The sequence below is a fragment of the Dromiciops gliroides genome, chromosome 1 (assembly GCF_019393635.1).
Source record: "Dromiciops gliroides isolate mDroGli1 chromosome 1, mDroGli1.pri, whole genome shotgun sequence".
Taxonomy (NCBI): domain Eukaryota; kingdom Metazoa; phylum Chordata; class Mammalia; order Microbiotheria; family Microbiotheriidae; genus Dromiciops; species Dromiciops gliroides.
In genome coordinates, this window is record NC_057861.1 from 629,958,499 (window position 1) to 629,973,668 (window position 15,170).

At 42.9% G+C, this 15,170-nt stretch overlaps 1 protein-coding gene across 1 annotated transcript; it reads right to left on the reverse strand.

Annotated features, from left to right (window-relative positions):
• Window positions 1-998: 998 nt before the first annotated feature.
• Window positions 999-7,067, reverse strand: LOC122736222 (tryptase-like). Its single transcript, XM_043978334.1, has 6 exons — window positions 7,020-7,067; window positions 6,783-6,843; window positions 5,590-5,800; window positions 4,536-4,798; window positions 1,622-1,785; window positions 999-1,483 (listed from the first exon to the last, which is right to left on the reverse strand). Exons 1-6 carry the CDS (start codon window positions 7,020-7,022, stop codon window positions 1,325-1,327), a joined length of 861 nt encoding a protein of 286 aa, XP_043834269.1. The 5' UTR covers window positions 7,023-7,067; the 3' UTR covers window positions 999-1,324.
• Between the last annotated feature and the right edge of the window lie 8,103 nt (window positions 7,068-15,170).

The following is a 15,170-nucleotide window of genomic DNA, read 5'->3' on the forward strand; positions in this document are numbered from 1 at the left end:
TGGAATAATAAAAGTTCCTTGCGGGGGGTGGGGGGTGTGCTAAGAGAAGGCTTCCTGGAGGAGGGGGCCCTTGAGCAAAAGGACGGAATAATCCACAATTATTCCCTCAAACTTTGATTGGTGTTGGAGGCTGGAAATATCATCTAAGTCCAGCTACCTGACTCTCAACCAACCCTTCCCAATTCATGTCCCTCAGAGGAGAACCCTATGATCTGTGGTCTTTCTCCCCACCCCACCCCCCCAAAAAAATCTCACCTCTTCTAACCCTAGCCCTAACAGAAACATCTGTGGGATCTGTGGGAACTTTTTGTCTAACCTAAATCCCTCCTGCTACAGTATGGGGTCCTGTCCCTAGAACAAATAGGCACAGAGTCAGGAAAATTTTGGCTCAACCTCATTTTAGAGGGTTCAGGACTGAAGAAGCCTCAAAACTATTTGGAAAAGCATCCTCGGCCTTGTTGTTAATTTTTTTTAAAAGACTTCTTTCTAACCATGGACTTCAGTCTCCTCCTAGTGGAGTCAAGCAGAACTGCAAAAATTAACCCAGAGATCCAGTCTTGTTCTCTAACCTTACAGAGGAAAAAATTGTGGCCCTGAGAATGGACGATCTTTGCCCAAGGTCACAGATAAAGACAGTACCATAGCTAGCCCTAAAACCATAGTCTATGGTCTCCCAGGCCAAGGGTTTTTTCCACAGCATGCCACTGAGAAATTGGATCAAATTCGGGCAGTTTCCCCTCTTTGGAATGGAGAAAGGTTCCCTGTTGTCAGGAGGACAGTGTTCAAGTTCTCATGACCTCCTCAAGAAGTCTGTCCCACTAATGGACTATCAGGATATATCAAGCAAAAAAATTGCCTGTCTGAATGTTCTCTTGATTAGTCCCAGTAATTTCCTATAACCCTTGCCTCTTTCTTGCTACCATGGCCAAAGCAAGAGTCGATTCAAAGAAAACATGATGATTTGCAGGCAGTTTAATGAGATATACGTAACTCCGTGTAGACCAACCAACTTCCCCCTCTCCTTTCCCCAACAAATCATTCCCATTCAACTTTCACCCTATGCCCAAGTTGAACGGGCTCCCTAAAGCATATAATGTCAGAGCCCAAACCCCCACAACCCAGTTTACAGAGAAGGAAACTGGGGACCACATCTAGGAAGGGATTTGCTTGAGATCACGCATGGAACTAGCAACAGGGAAGAGTTTGGGAGGGAGTATGGGTCAGGAAGAATAGGAAAAAATCAAGGAAGTTTTGATTGGTTTTACAGTAGATACAGAGCCTTATACTAGGAAGGCAGAGAGGAGAAACTGAGTCAAAAGATCACTCAATGAATGATCTCCTGGATCCAATCCAAATATTTTGAGACTTCCGTGTAGATTCCAGGGCGATTGGGATGAAAGCCGCAGGTTTCTGATGAGCTGGCCACCCCAGCCTGAATCCAAGAGTCTTCCACCTTACAGGCAAGTGCTGATCCATAGTCACCCTGAAACACGGAATAGAAGCTGTTGGCTTGGCCCAAAAATGCAGGAGATGCCCAGGGAGAGGAGAAACTCTGGAATGCAATCTCTGAGCCCATGAGGAAACAGTGGGAAGGGAGAAAGAAACCCACAGGGTCCCTTACTTTACAGATGTCCTGATCTTCTATGCCAGCACATAGCATGTCTTCGAGAATGATCCTGACAGACCCATCAGTGGTAGAACCCTTGTGGTAAAGCTGGTCACAGTCACGGTGGTCCAAAACAGGGACCTGCACTTGCCTCAAGGTGAATGGTGGGGGCAGCTCATCTGTAAAGGGAATCATGGGCTTATAGGGATATAGATTTATTACTTAAACATTTAGGGATCATCTAGTCCTCGGGCTCTCAAAGTATGGTTTGGGGGCCCTTTCAGAGGATCCTCAAGGTAAAATTAATAATACTAAGACATTGGGGCAGCTAGATGGCGCAGTGGTTAAAGCACCGGCCCTGGATTCAGGAGTACCTGAGTTCAAATCCGGCCTCAGACACTTGACACTTACTAGCTGTGTGACCCTGGGCAAGTCACTTAACCCCAATTGCCTCACTAAAAAAAAAAAAAACACAAAAATAAAATAATAATACTAAGACATTTTAATTGAATTTAAATATCAAAAGATATAACCCACAAAACCTCTTTGTGTGAGATGCTCAGTAATTTCAAAGAGCATAAAGGGACCCTGAGACCAAAAGTTCAGAACTGCTTAGTCCAGCCCGTTCATTTTACTAAGAGGGTGAGTCCCAGAGAAGGGAAGCGATCTACCACCCATTCCATGGGTAGGAAGTAGCAGAACCCATATTTGAACCCAGGCATTTGAACTTCTCTCTCTGTGTCTCTGTCTCTGTCTCTCTTCCCTCTCTGTCTTTCTGGCTCTGTGTCTCTGTCTCCCTCTGTCTCTGTCTGTCAGTCTGTCTGTCTCTCTCTCTCTCTCTGTGTCTCTGTGAGTGTGTGTGTGTCTCTCTCTCTGTCTCTGTCTCTCTGTCTCTGTCTCTGTCTGTCTGTCTCTCTCTCTGTGACTCTCTCTGTCTCTCTGTCTCTGTCTCCCCCCCGCACCATGTTCAGATAGAGCGTTCTGTTCATACATCTATCCATACACTATAGTGTGAAGTAGTCATCTACACACCGAATATGGCAACAAGATTCATTTACTAATCCCTGCTCTGTCTCAGACTCTCTGCTAAGCTTGAGAAACCTTTTCTCATCCCCTCTCTGTGACAATATGACCCCCCCAAAAAAATTAGCTTGTGTATTTATGTAAGTATAGATGTATGTATGTATGTATATACATATTGAATATATATTTAATATACACGTTGTCTCCCTCTCCCCCATTATGTATACACCTATTATACATGTGGCCTCACTCTTCAGAATGTAAGCTTTTTGATGGCAGGTACTATTTTTACTTAGTCTTTGTATTCTCCAAAACTTAACACAGTGCCTCGCACATAAGGGTTTAATAAATGCCTATTGAGGGGCAGCTAGGTGGCACAGTGGATAGAGCACCAGCCCTGGAGTCAGGAGGACCTGAGTTCAAATCTGGCCTCAGACACTTGACACTTACTAGCTGTGTGACCCTGGGCAAGTCACTTAACCCCAATTGCCTCACTAAAAAATTTAAAAAAATGCCTATTTATTGATGGATTAGAAATTGCCTTTCCCCTTTAATTGGCCCTCCCCAGTGTAGTTCCGGTTGGTGGGTCTTTGGAGAAAGGCATCCCACTCTAGCCTTTTGGGGTGCCCTTGCATATACATCATCAGACTCTATGCCTTTTCATTGACTGTCCCCTGTATGTAGGGTGTTCTCCCTCCTTGACCCCATCTCCTGCCTGCCCTAGCTTGTGCAAGAGGCCCTCTATCCCCCCTCCCAAACCCTCACCACTGGTGCCTTCCCTTTAATATTATTTCACGTTTACCCTGTGTGTATGTATACATACACATACATACATACATATATACACATTTACCGTGTATGTATACATACACATATACACACATACATATACACACACACATGCATACACAAATATATACATATCTATATTCCCAATATATATGTATCGATATGCATATACTGATAGATACATAGATATAGATAGATATAGGTAAAGAGAGAGATGAGACAGAGACAGAGACAGAGAGAATGGGTTAAAAATAGTATTTTTGCACCCTGTCTCCCTGGTTAGAATAGAAGTTCCTTCATGGTCCAGCTATGGGTTTTGTTTTGGCTGAGGTATTTCTTGATTTTGTTAGGTTTTTTGGTTGGTTTTTATTTTGCCTCTTGTATCCCTAATGCTTACCACAGTGCCTGACACATAGTAAGCACTTAATAAATGCTCTATTGATTGGCTGATTACTTTTTATTGGTTTCTAATCCTTGTGCCTTCCCTAGGGGCTTGCTAGGGTTTGTATTCTTGGAGGCTTGTGCCATTGTTTTAATATAATTGGCCCAGGGACGCAGTGGATAGAGCACCAGCCCTGGAGTCAGGAGTACCTGAGTTCAAGTCCGGCCTCAGACACTTGACACTTACTAGCTGTGTGACCCTGGGCAAGTCACTTAACCCCAATTGCCTCACTAAAAAACAAACAAACAAACAACAACAACAAATATATATATATATATATATATAATTGGCCCAAACCAACACACTGAATATATAGGTTCAGCATCAAGGGATCCCAAAATCTCCTGAGACCCATAAAGTTCAAGGTAAAGAAGGGGAAAAATGTCTTTCCTGGGGGGAGCTAGGTAGCACAGTCGATAAAGCACCAGCCCTGGATTCAGGAGGACCTGAGTTCAAATCCCATCTCAGACACTTGATATTTTCTAGCTTGGGTGACCCCCCTGGGCAAGTCACTTAACCCTCATTGCCCCACAAAAAAATGTCTTTCCCCCAACTTTTCTGCTCCCTTCCTCCTAGGGCTTAGCATTCCCAGTCTTGGCCCTGGGCCAGCTCTCAGAAATGGGAAATCCAAGAAGAAACACAGGAGGCAGTATCTCTCCTATAGGGAGTGTTCACCTCTAATATTGGTATTCCCCCAGCCAGTCACCCAGCATTCTGAGTTGGAGAAGTTCTGTGAGGGAGCAGGAAGCTTGATAGGCTGGACTTGGCTGGAAAAATGGACAGGTTCCTTCAGCTTTAGCAGGGCAATATTAGCACCCTCATTTTCAAAGGTGAAATTGGAGTGTACCACAATCTTGGATGGGGACAGCAACTTGTCTTCATAGTACAGATGTTGTTCCCTCAGTTGGACCCTGTAGCTTGAAGGTTCCTCTTCCACACTGGGGGAAGCAAGGGAGGGACATTCTTTAGGGAGACCTGCGGCTGGGGTTGCCAACACAACCCTGCTCCTTGGTCCCAAGCCTACAGTAGCTCCCAACCTTGACCTAGGGACTTGCCCTTCTAGGATTTATTCAATATCCCACCTCCTCTCTCCTCTGCAGCAGGAGCAAAATTCTTCAGTTCCATGGTGCTCTCTCTGTCTCTTTATCTCCATTCTTCTCTCTCTGTTTCTCTCTGTCTCTGTCTCTGTGTGTGTGTGTGTGTGTGTGTGTGTGTGTGTGTGTGAGTCTGTCTCTCTTTCCCTTTCTCTTCCTCTCTCCCTCCCTTCCTTATCTCTATACATATATATACATATTATGTATAATTTCCCATTGAATAATAACAGTACCCCTAGCAATATGGAACTCTGAAATTATTTCATTTCTAATACCCAAATGAAAAATCCAGAACAGGGACTATCACCCCCATTTTATACAGAGTCTCCAAGAGCAGAAATGCCTTGCTCTCAGTGAATCAGTCAGTAAAAGTGTGGTCTCAAATCCCAAATCTCCCAAATCCCATCTTGCTCCACTTCTCCAACCTCCCAGACCTCCCCACACCAGGTCCATTAACAATTACCCAGGGACACAGTGGATAGAGTACCAGCCCTGGAGTCAGGAGGACCTGAGTTCAAATCAGACCTCAGACACTTGACACTTACTAGCTGTGTGATCCTGGGCAAGTCACTTAACCCCAATTGCCTCACCCAAAAAAATTACCCAGCTGAACCACATGCAGATGATTGACTTACCTGGAAAAGCAGGACGCTGCAGTCAATATCCACTCAGATTGGATAAGTGAGCCACCACAGATATGTGTCCAAAACACCTCTCCTTCCATATTCTCCTGCTCCCTCAGGCTGACCTGCCACGGCCAGTCCTTCTTTCGGGCTTCCTCACCTCCAACGATGCCAGCCCTCTCCCTCTGAGAGAGATACGGTGGTGGAAGAAGACCCCGTAGTCCTGCGGACCCAAGCATTTATTTCACCTCCCCAGACTTCGAATATCAGGTTCCTTTTGCCTCAGAATCTATACTGGGGTCTAGTTCACAGCTAAGAGATTATTATCATAAATAACAACAACAACGATATGTTTTTAGGGGCAGGGCGATGACGGTTAAGTGACTTTCCCAGGATCACACGGTTTCAGGTCAGATTTGAACTCAGGAAGATAAGCATTCCTGACATTCAGCCCAATGCTCTGTGCACTGTGGCGCCACCTAGCCACCCAACGATAAGAATAGATATCCTATTAATCATATACATTTCCATACGGTGACATGGCATATTGGAAAGAGGACTAGCTTTGGAGTCAAGGGATCTGGCTGGTCTCTCTATCCTTCTTTATGAACCTGGGGGGCAGCCAGGTAGCACAGCAGATAAAACACTGGCCATGGATTCAGGAGGACCTGAATTCAAATCTGGCCTCAGACACTTAACACTTATTAGCTGTGTGACCCTGGGCAAGTCACTTAACCCTCATTGCCCCCCCAAAATAATTCTAGTGCTTTGTGAACCTGGGCGTTTAGCCTTGTGCCTCAGTTTCTCCATTTACAACATGAAAGGTCAGACTAGATGGCCTCTCAGGTCTGTCTCTTCCAGCACTTCTCTCTCAATCTTCATCCTATGTCACTCTAGGGTTCGCTATGAACTTGACAAATGCCCCACCCGACACCAAAAAGGTGAGCATTCTTATCCCCATTTTACATATGAGGAAACCAAGGCTGGGAGAGATTACGTCCTTAGGTCCACATAGCTCATATTGGAGGCTGCCACCCAAGAGGACTTCAGGAAGGGGTACAGTCTACTAGCAACTAAACCCTGTGCCCCTCCTCAGAACACAACAATACTATTATCATGTATCTCCCATGGGCTGCTTACTATCGTGGTTTGGTACTGTAGTAAGAGGCATAAATAGGGGGCAGGTAGAAAGGTAGATGGCTCACCTTGGGGCATAGGGACTGAGGTCCCCAGAAGAGGAAGAGTCAGGAACAATAGAAACAGCTCCTAGAGAGAGAATGGGAGAGAGGAGGGGATGGAAATTGTTTAAGTGTGAAGAGGAGGGGGCACCTGGATCCCGAGATGACAGCTGGAGCAGAGATCTTCAGTGTGGCATCTTTCTGGGTACAGCCAGGGAGCTAGGGGCCCGGATGTCAGAGAATAGGAGGGAGCATTAACCTTACCATGGCCAGTTCCTTCTGCTCTCTCCTCCCCCTCAGTCAGCACCGTACTTATCCTCCAAAATCAGGAAGTAGAGAAAGGAGGGGAGTTCAACCCGCTCTAGGGGTGGGGATGAGGAAAGAAGGAAGAAGGAGGTATAAGGGATTACCTTGGCAGTATACTTCCAGGGATGTAGATATAGATGATAAGGTTGACCCACACATTGCCAGAGCTAGCTCAGTGTTTGGGAGGTTCCAAAGGAAAGTCTAAAAGAGAAGAGATACTAATTAGATTCCCTAGCAAACTGAAGGTCTACAGACCCATTGTGCTGATCTCATTGTTATATGCCTGTGAAACCTGGACGCCATGCCAACGTCAGGCCAGGAAACTGAACCGCTTCCATTTGAATTGTCTCAGGAAGAGTCTGAAGATCACCTGGCACAATAAGGTGTGCCCAGATTGTGGTCTGAGTGCATCAATACATGAGACAGCTAGATGGTTCAGTAGATAGAGTTCTGGGCCTGGAGACAAGAAGACTGGAATTCAAATCCAAAGTCAGATATTTACTAGTTGTGTGACCCTGGGCAGGTCATTTAACCTTTGTCTGCCTTGGTTTCCTCAACTGTAGAGTGGGACTGATAATAATCACACTCATCTTATCAAAAAGCACTTGCACAGTGACTGGCACTTAGTGGACATCATATGTTTATTTCCTTCCTTCCTTGCACACCCATGCTATCTTTTTCTTGGTATTGGTTTTGTCCCCCTCTTCCAATTCTTTGTCAAAATCTTATAGGGGCAGCTAGGTGGCACAGTGGATAGAGCACCAGCCCTGGATTCAGGAGACCTGAGTTCAAATCTGGCCTCAGACACTTGACACTTACTAGCTGTGTATCCTTGGGCAAATCACTTAACCCTCATTGCCCTGCCCAAAAAACAAACAAAAATAAATAAATAAATCTTATAGACATCATGTTCCTCATTTGATCCAGATTATAACATTAGTCAATATTTACTTTTTAAAGAAACCATATTTCTTTCTTCCTTCCTTCCTTTCTTTCTTTCTTTTTTTTTTTTGGTGAGGCAATTGGGGTCAAGTGACTTGCCCAAGGTCACACAGCTAGTGTCAAGTGTCTGAGGCCGGATTTGAACTCAAGTTCTCCTTACTCCAGGGCCGGTGCTCTATCCACTGTGCCACCTAGCTGCCTCAGTCAATATTTATTATCTCCCTACCTGTGACAACACAGATGGAAAGCCAAGCAGACTCATCTGAATAAGAACTCACTGTCCCATTACCTTTAGGTAAACTCTACACTCTAAACTATCTATAATTTATCTAAACACCACCTGTCTTCCTATTCTACCAGTTTAATGGCCTTTTTACAAAAAAAGAAAAGTTTAATACCACACTGACCCATTTCGGGGGGGGGGGGGCAATGAGGGTTAAGTGACTTGCCCAAGGTCACACAGCTAGTAAGCATCAAGTGTCTGAGGCCGGATTTGAACTCAGGTCCTCCAGATTCCAGGGTCGGTGCTCTATCCACTGTGCCACCTAGCTGCCCCCAACACTGGCCCATTTTGACTACTGTTTCTTTTACTAGATGCTAATTAATCATTATTTTAACCAAATATGCAATGGAAGGCAGCAGAGATAGAGCAGGTATCACCATACCATTAATGGATGCTTCCATAACAGCCCATCAGTGGGATGGAGTATAAGCAGTGGTGATCCAGCTACAGCATGAACTCTCTTTGGAGAGACTTGAAGCTTGCAAGGGCAGCTAGGTGGTACAGTGGATACAGCACTGGGCCTGGAGTCAGGAAGACTCATCTTCCTCTGGTCTCAGATACTTAGTAGCTGTATGACCCTGGGAAAGTCGCTTAACCCTGTTTGCTTCAGTTTCCTCATCTGTAAAATGGGCTGAAGAAGGAAATGACAAACCACTCCAGTATTTTTTGCCAAGAAAACCCCAAATAGGGTCGTGAAGCATTGGAGATGACTAAAAAATGACTGAACAAGCAGGAAACCTGCAAAATATAGCTAGAAATAATGAAGTGTTGGGGCAGCTAGGTGGTGCAGTGGATAGAGCACCAGCCCTGGATTCAGGAGGACCTACCTGAGTTCAAATGCAGACTCAGACACTTGACACTAGCTGTGTGACCCTGGGCAAGTCACTTAACCCCAATTGCCTGCAAAGAAAGAAAGAAAGAAAGAAAGAAAGAAAGAAAGAAAGAGAGAGAGAGAGAGAAAGAGAGAGAGAGAAAAAGAAGTGTTGACCTTAATTTAAAGTCTTTCTTTCAACATGCCTGAGATGCAGTTCTTGGAAGAGACAGGAAGCAGAGAAATTAGAGGTAAAATGTAAGGTGAAAACTGTGGCATTAAAAGACTTTGCCTCATCCCACTTGAAGGCATCAACCCTAAGATTTCCTACTTCCCTCTCCTGTGATACCAGACTTGAGGTTCTGATACCATAATGCTCTGACAGCCCTATGGGACTTCATCCCTTCTGTACTCAGGCTTATGGCTACTGGAAAGACCTGAGGGTTCCTGGGAAAAAATAGAAATATGTGAGCTGGGGGAAGAAGGATCAAAGAGAGATGGGGAGGGGCAGCTAGGTGATACAGTGGATAAAGCACTGGCCCTGGATTCAGGAGGACCTGAGTTCAAATCCGGCCTCAGACACTTGACACTTACTAGTTGTGTGACCCTGGGCAAGTCACTTAACCCTCATTGCCCCACCAAAAAAAAAAAGAGATGGGGGTTAGAAGCTGGTCCAGACAGCCTCTTCATCTGGTTGCTGTGCCAAGGAGAAAATACAAGGCTACTTATGTCACCCATCTGGGAACGTCTTCAACCTGCCCTGCTGTATTGAGACCAACACTTACCCAGTAGACACGCATGGGAAGGTTTTCCTTTGGGCATGTTTTCTGTTAATATATGTTCCTGAACTTAACTTTGCTTTCTATATTGTGTAGCAGCTAGGGCATCCCCCTTTCAATCATGGGACCCTTAGAAAAGATACCCAAGACTGTCAGGAAGCCTGTATAGAGAACTTGCCCTCAGAAGAATGCACTATTTGAGGAAAGAGAAATGATGGAGGTAATTAATGATAGCTTCACAACATTGTGGTCCCTCACTTCATTTGCATGTGTTGTTTTGTGAATTGTGAAAATTATAGCTGACAAGATTACACATCAAATAGCTGTTTGGAGACGATCAGAAGCAGGAATAAGGACCGCTGGGTTTGTGCCTGAAAAAAAAGGTGGATTTTGTGAGTTTTGCCTCATAAGGGAAAGATGAGTCATTGATAGCCAGGAGGCTCTGACTTGAGTATTGGGGGTATTTTTAAGTCCACTGTGAAAGAGCTAAAAGTAGACAGTAGAACAGTCATCTGACAGAAAGCATTCAGCTGCTGTGCTGGGAGTTTGATGATCAAAAGAGAGACATATTTGTGTATGTGTGGATTGGCCTTTTTTTTTTTTTTGTAATGCTGTAACAATTTCTGGGAAGCTCATTGTAAGGGAGGTAAATCTTTCTGATATTTCATTTTATCACCCTACAGCACTATTTACAATTTGAGGGAAAACCTCTCAGAGGTATTTCATTATTCTCTACTGCCCTTTTTAATTTGAGAGGGAGGAAAGATAGATCTTGAATTTGTTTACTATGAGAAGTTTGGAGTTGGTTAGACACGCCAAAATCTTGTTGAGTGAAGAGCTGTTTCGATTTGTCAGCATTGCCAAAAGAGTCAACCTGAGAAACTTTGTAATTCTCTGGCTTAAGAAAACTGTTCATTACTATAATAGCAAAATACTTTCTCAATACCCCAATAAGGGTGATTATGACAGAAAAGAACTGTCATTACTTCATCAGATCCAAAACAGAAAGAGAAGCCGTTTTGCCCCTCAGGAGAGCAATAAGAACCAAAAGGGAAGCAGCAAGAGAAGTGACTTTATGTGATACTAAATTTTCCCAAAGTGACTAATGTCATCCAGGTCTATAGTCCCTAGTTGCCCAAGAACATGGGTTTCTCCACTCATATGCCTTCCTGGTAGGTTTCTCTGAGTGTATGTGCACCCTCCCTCACAGACACTACATGCATTGGAGAGATAGTGTGACCCAGTTTTATGGGTAAACTATAATGCTTTAATTTTTACTGCATTTGCCTCATCTTGAGTAACTTTGATCAGATTGTTCTTTCTTTTGTCTTGTCACCAAGTAAAATGGTTTTGGTTTAAGAGTCATTGGTATTCATCCAGAAAAAAAGAACTGTGAATTCTGGATGCAGATTGAACCATACAGTTTCTACTTTTGTTTTGCTTTTTGCTTTTTTGAGATTTTTCCCTTTTGTTCTGATTCTTCTTTCATGTGACTAATGCAGAAATATGTTTAATGTGATTGTACATATATAACCTATATCAGATTGCTTTCTGTCTTGGGGAAGAAGAAGGGAAGGGAGAGAGGGAGAAAAATTTGGAACTAAAATTCTTATGAAAACAAATGTTGAAAACTATCTTTACATGTAATTGGAAAATAATAAAATACTTTATGATTTAAAACAAACGAGGGGGCAGCTAGGTGGCACAGTGGATAAAGCACCAGCCTTGGATTCAGGAGTACCTGAGTTCAAATCCAACCTCAGACACTTGACACTTACTAGCTGTGTAACCCTGGGCAAGTCACTTAACCCGCATTGCCCTGCAAAAGAACAAAACAAAACAAACAAATGAATAGAGTCGTTGGTATCATGGTGACTGATTTTGTATAAATGGGAAACACCCTGGTTGAGGCTCAGAAGCTACAGTGAGATGTAGTTAGAAGAATATTCCCACCTCCGACAGGGTACCCCTAAGACTGAGAGTTTGAGTCATAGCTGCATGATTCTGGTCTCTTTCTGGGAACCTCAGCCAGACCTGCAAGTATAAAGTCAGCTGAGAGTGAGCAAGCCAACCAAGAGAGCATGAGTGGGAGGCTATGCCACACCCAGACTACACAAGGAGATTAGCCAGGAAGAAAAGTATCAATAGAACACTCCTTCTAAAAAGTCGAAAGATGGTCTCAATCTCCCACCTGGATAATATGACTGAAGGGGGTGAGGGGGGATGCCACATATAAAAGATACATGTAGCCAAGGTATGTGGAAAAAGACCTGACCATCTGACTACCTGCCTATCTTCCTATTGTTCTTTGTCCCCAAAACGCATGACAGAGTGGATAGAGAACTGGACTTGGAATCAGGAAGACCCAAGTTTGAATTCTACCCCAGACAATTATTAGCATTTACTAGCTGTGTGACCATAGCAAAGGAACCCTCTCTGAGACTCAGTTTCCTCATCTGTACAGTATTGTATCCCTAATCCTTACCACAGTGCCTGACACATAGTAAGCACTTAATAAATGCTCTATTGATTGTTATAAGAATCCAATGGGATAATAAATAGAAAGTACTCTGAGAACCTTGAAATGCCATTCTGAATGTTAGCTCTCTTGGTCTGCTGTCTCTCTCTATCCCTGTATGTGTAAAGTTAGGTTTCATTCTGTGTATACAATGCTAATATCATTCACTCATAGCCTAGTCTGAGTTCATTTCTGACCTAGGGATGAGTACTAGCAGTGGGGTCAAGCTAGGAGAGAAGATCCCATAGAGGAAAAGGAAAACTGGATAATAATCTTTACCTAGGTTACCACTTCCATCCACAAGTGGTCCCAGGAAGGAAATTATGACTCAACCCCATTCTGGTTTAGAAAATGTTGCAATAGAATATTATTGTGCGATAAAGAAATGACAGACAGGACAATTTCAGAAAGGCCTGGAAAGACTTATATGAACTGATGGATAATGAAGTGAGCAGAACCAGGAGAACATTGTGCACAGAGACAGCAATACTATTAGATGAAGAAATGTGAATTACTTAACTATTCTCAGTGATACAATGATCCGAGACAATCCCAAAGGACTAATGATGAAGCATACTATCCACCTCCAAAGAATGAATTTCTATTGATTGAACACAGACTGAAGCATGCTATTTTTCACTTTCATTTTTTCTTTTATTCAAGTTTTCTTATACAAAATGACCAATATGGTAATGTTTTTACATAATTGCACGAGTATAACCTATATCTAATTGCTTACCACCTCAGGAAAGGGGAAGGAAAGAAGGGATAAAATTTGGAACTCAAAACTTTAAATAAAAAATGTTTATCATTATTTTTAAAAAGAAAATAGAATCTTTCATCTGATTCTTTTCAAAATTTGCCGTTGAGATAAGCAGCCTAGGGTAAGGAGATAAAGAAACTATCTAATATTTTCTAGGTTCAGGAGCCCCGGCTGGGACATGGGGAGGGGAGGAATGGCACAAACCAGTTAGTGCTTTTCTATCCCCAGGAATAATAGGCACAGAGAAGAATCTGCCTATTTTCCTGCCTGCTTTTCTGTCTCTCTACTTTTCTGTCTGTCCATCTACAGAAGTGTCCCCATCCACTACACTTATTTGCCTACCTAACTCTCTGCCTGTCTGTCTTCATGTCTGATTTCCTGCATTCCTGTCCGTCTATCAATTCAAATCACAGAATCTAAATATTAAGGAATGATATAAACATTTATATAGCACCTACTATGTGCCAGGTACAGCGGTCTCTCCACTGAGCCACCACCTGCCTCTGTTGGAAGGGATTTCTGTGAGGTAGCTAAATAGCCTGGGTCAGAGTCAGAAAGACCCAAATTCAAATTTAGATTTAGACACTTGCTACCTGGATGACCCTGGGCAAGTCACTTAATGCCTATCTGCCTCAATTTCTCAACTGTTAAATGAGGGTAATAATATCACCTACTTCTCAGGATTGTCATTTGAGAAAATAATTATTAATATTGGATTTCTAGGAAAGATCCACACATTAGCTTAGTTGCTCTCTCTCCCTCACCCCAGAAAGCCCAGCTGGGAATGAGTTCAGGTGAACAAAAGGAATGCAGATTGATTCTTTTGTTTAGCTAAGGAGAGGAGCACCTAAACTTTGGAATTTGCCCTCTCTAAGCCACCCTTCAAGTCATGTCAATCAATGGAGCTAAGCAATGCTATAACCAATTAGCTTAGATCAATGTATTGTGAGCCAGTGAGCCACCTCTACCAAAAGAGGATAAAAAACCTGGACCACGGGAAACTTGCTCTCTCTCACTCTCTCACTCTCACTCTCTCTCACTCTCTCTCACTCTCTCACTCTCACTCTCTCTCACTCTCACTGCTTGCCTTCTTGGCTCAGAATGCTGTCTCTTAGGGATATGTGATTGTTTAGGCCTGTAGCTAGTGGGGAATTCAGGGAGACAGATGGTCAATAATTTACTAATATGTAATATTAATTATTAATTTAAAAACTTACTGTCAAAATGGGTACAATAGCCATTAATTTATAAGAAGCAATAATTTTTAGAAAGAACAGCCTAGCACAAATAATTTAAATAGGGCAGCTAGATGGTGCAGTGGTAAAGCACCGGCCCTAGATTCAGGAGTACCTGAGTTCAAATCCAGCCTCAGACACTTGACACTTACTAGCTGTGTGACCCTGGGCAAGTCACTTAACCCTCATTGCCCTGCAAAAAAATTTAAAAAATTTTTAAAAACCAAATAATTTAAATAACAGTCATAAAGATCAAATGAGGAAATATTTGTAAAATTCTTAGCACAAGATTTAATACATAGTAGGTGCTTAATAATGCTTGTTTCCTTCCTTCATTCTGAAACTATCTAACCCAACCCATACCTGACCAAAAATCCCCACTACAACATCTCTCTTAGGTGGTTAGATAGGCCTTGTTCAAATACCTTAATAGTAGCCAATCCTAACCGCACATACCTATATCCTTGCCTAGCTCATATCTCCAAATCTACAAGGATAGAATGAAAGACTTTATGAGATACTTATATGAAGCTATGCCTTGCTCTCAATGATCACTGCTTCTCTTTCTAAATACTCAGAAACATGTTCTATGCTTTGGCTGCTATGAATTAGAGACTTTATTCTTTTTTTCCGAAAATCCAACTTTTGGATTGAAAGTCCTTTATTTTGAATGTCACTTATTTGTAATCATTTTTATTTCATCCTTTCCAATCCAAAGACCATCCTCCTTGGGAGGGAAAAATAGAAAGAAATCTCATCACAATGTTATGTTATAACA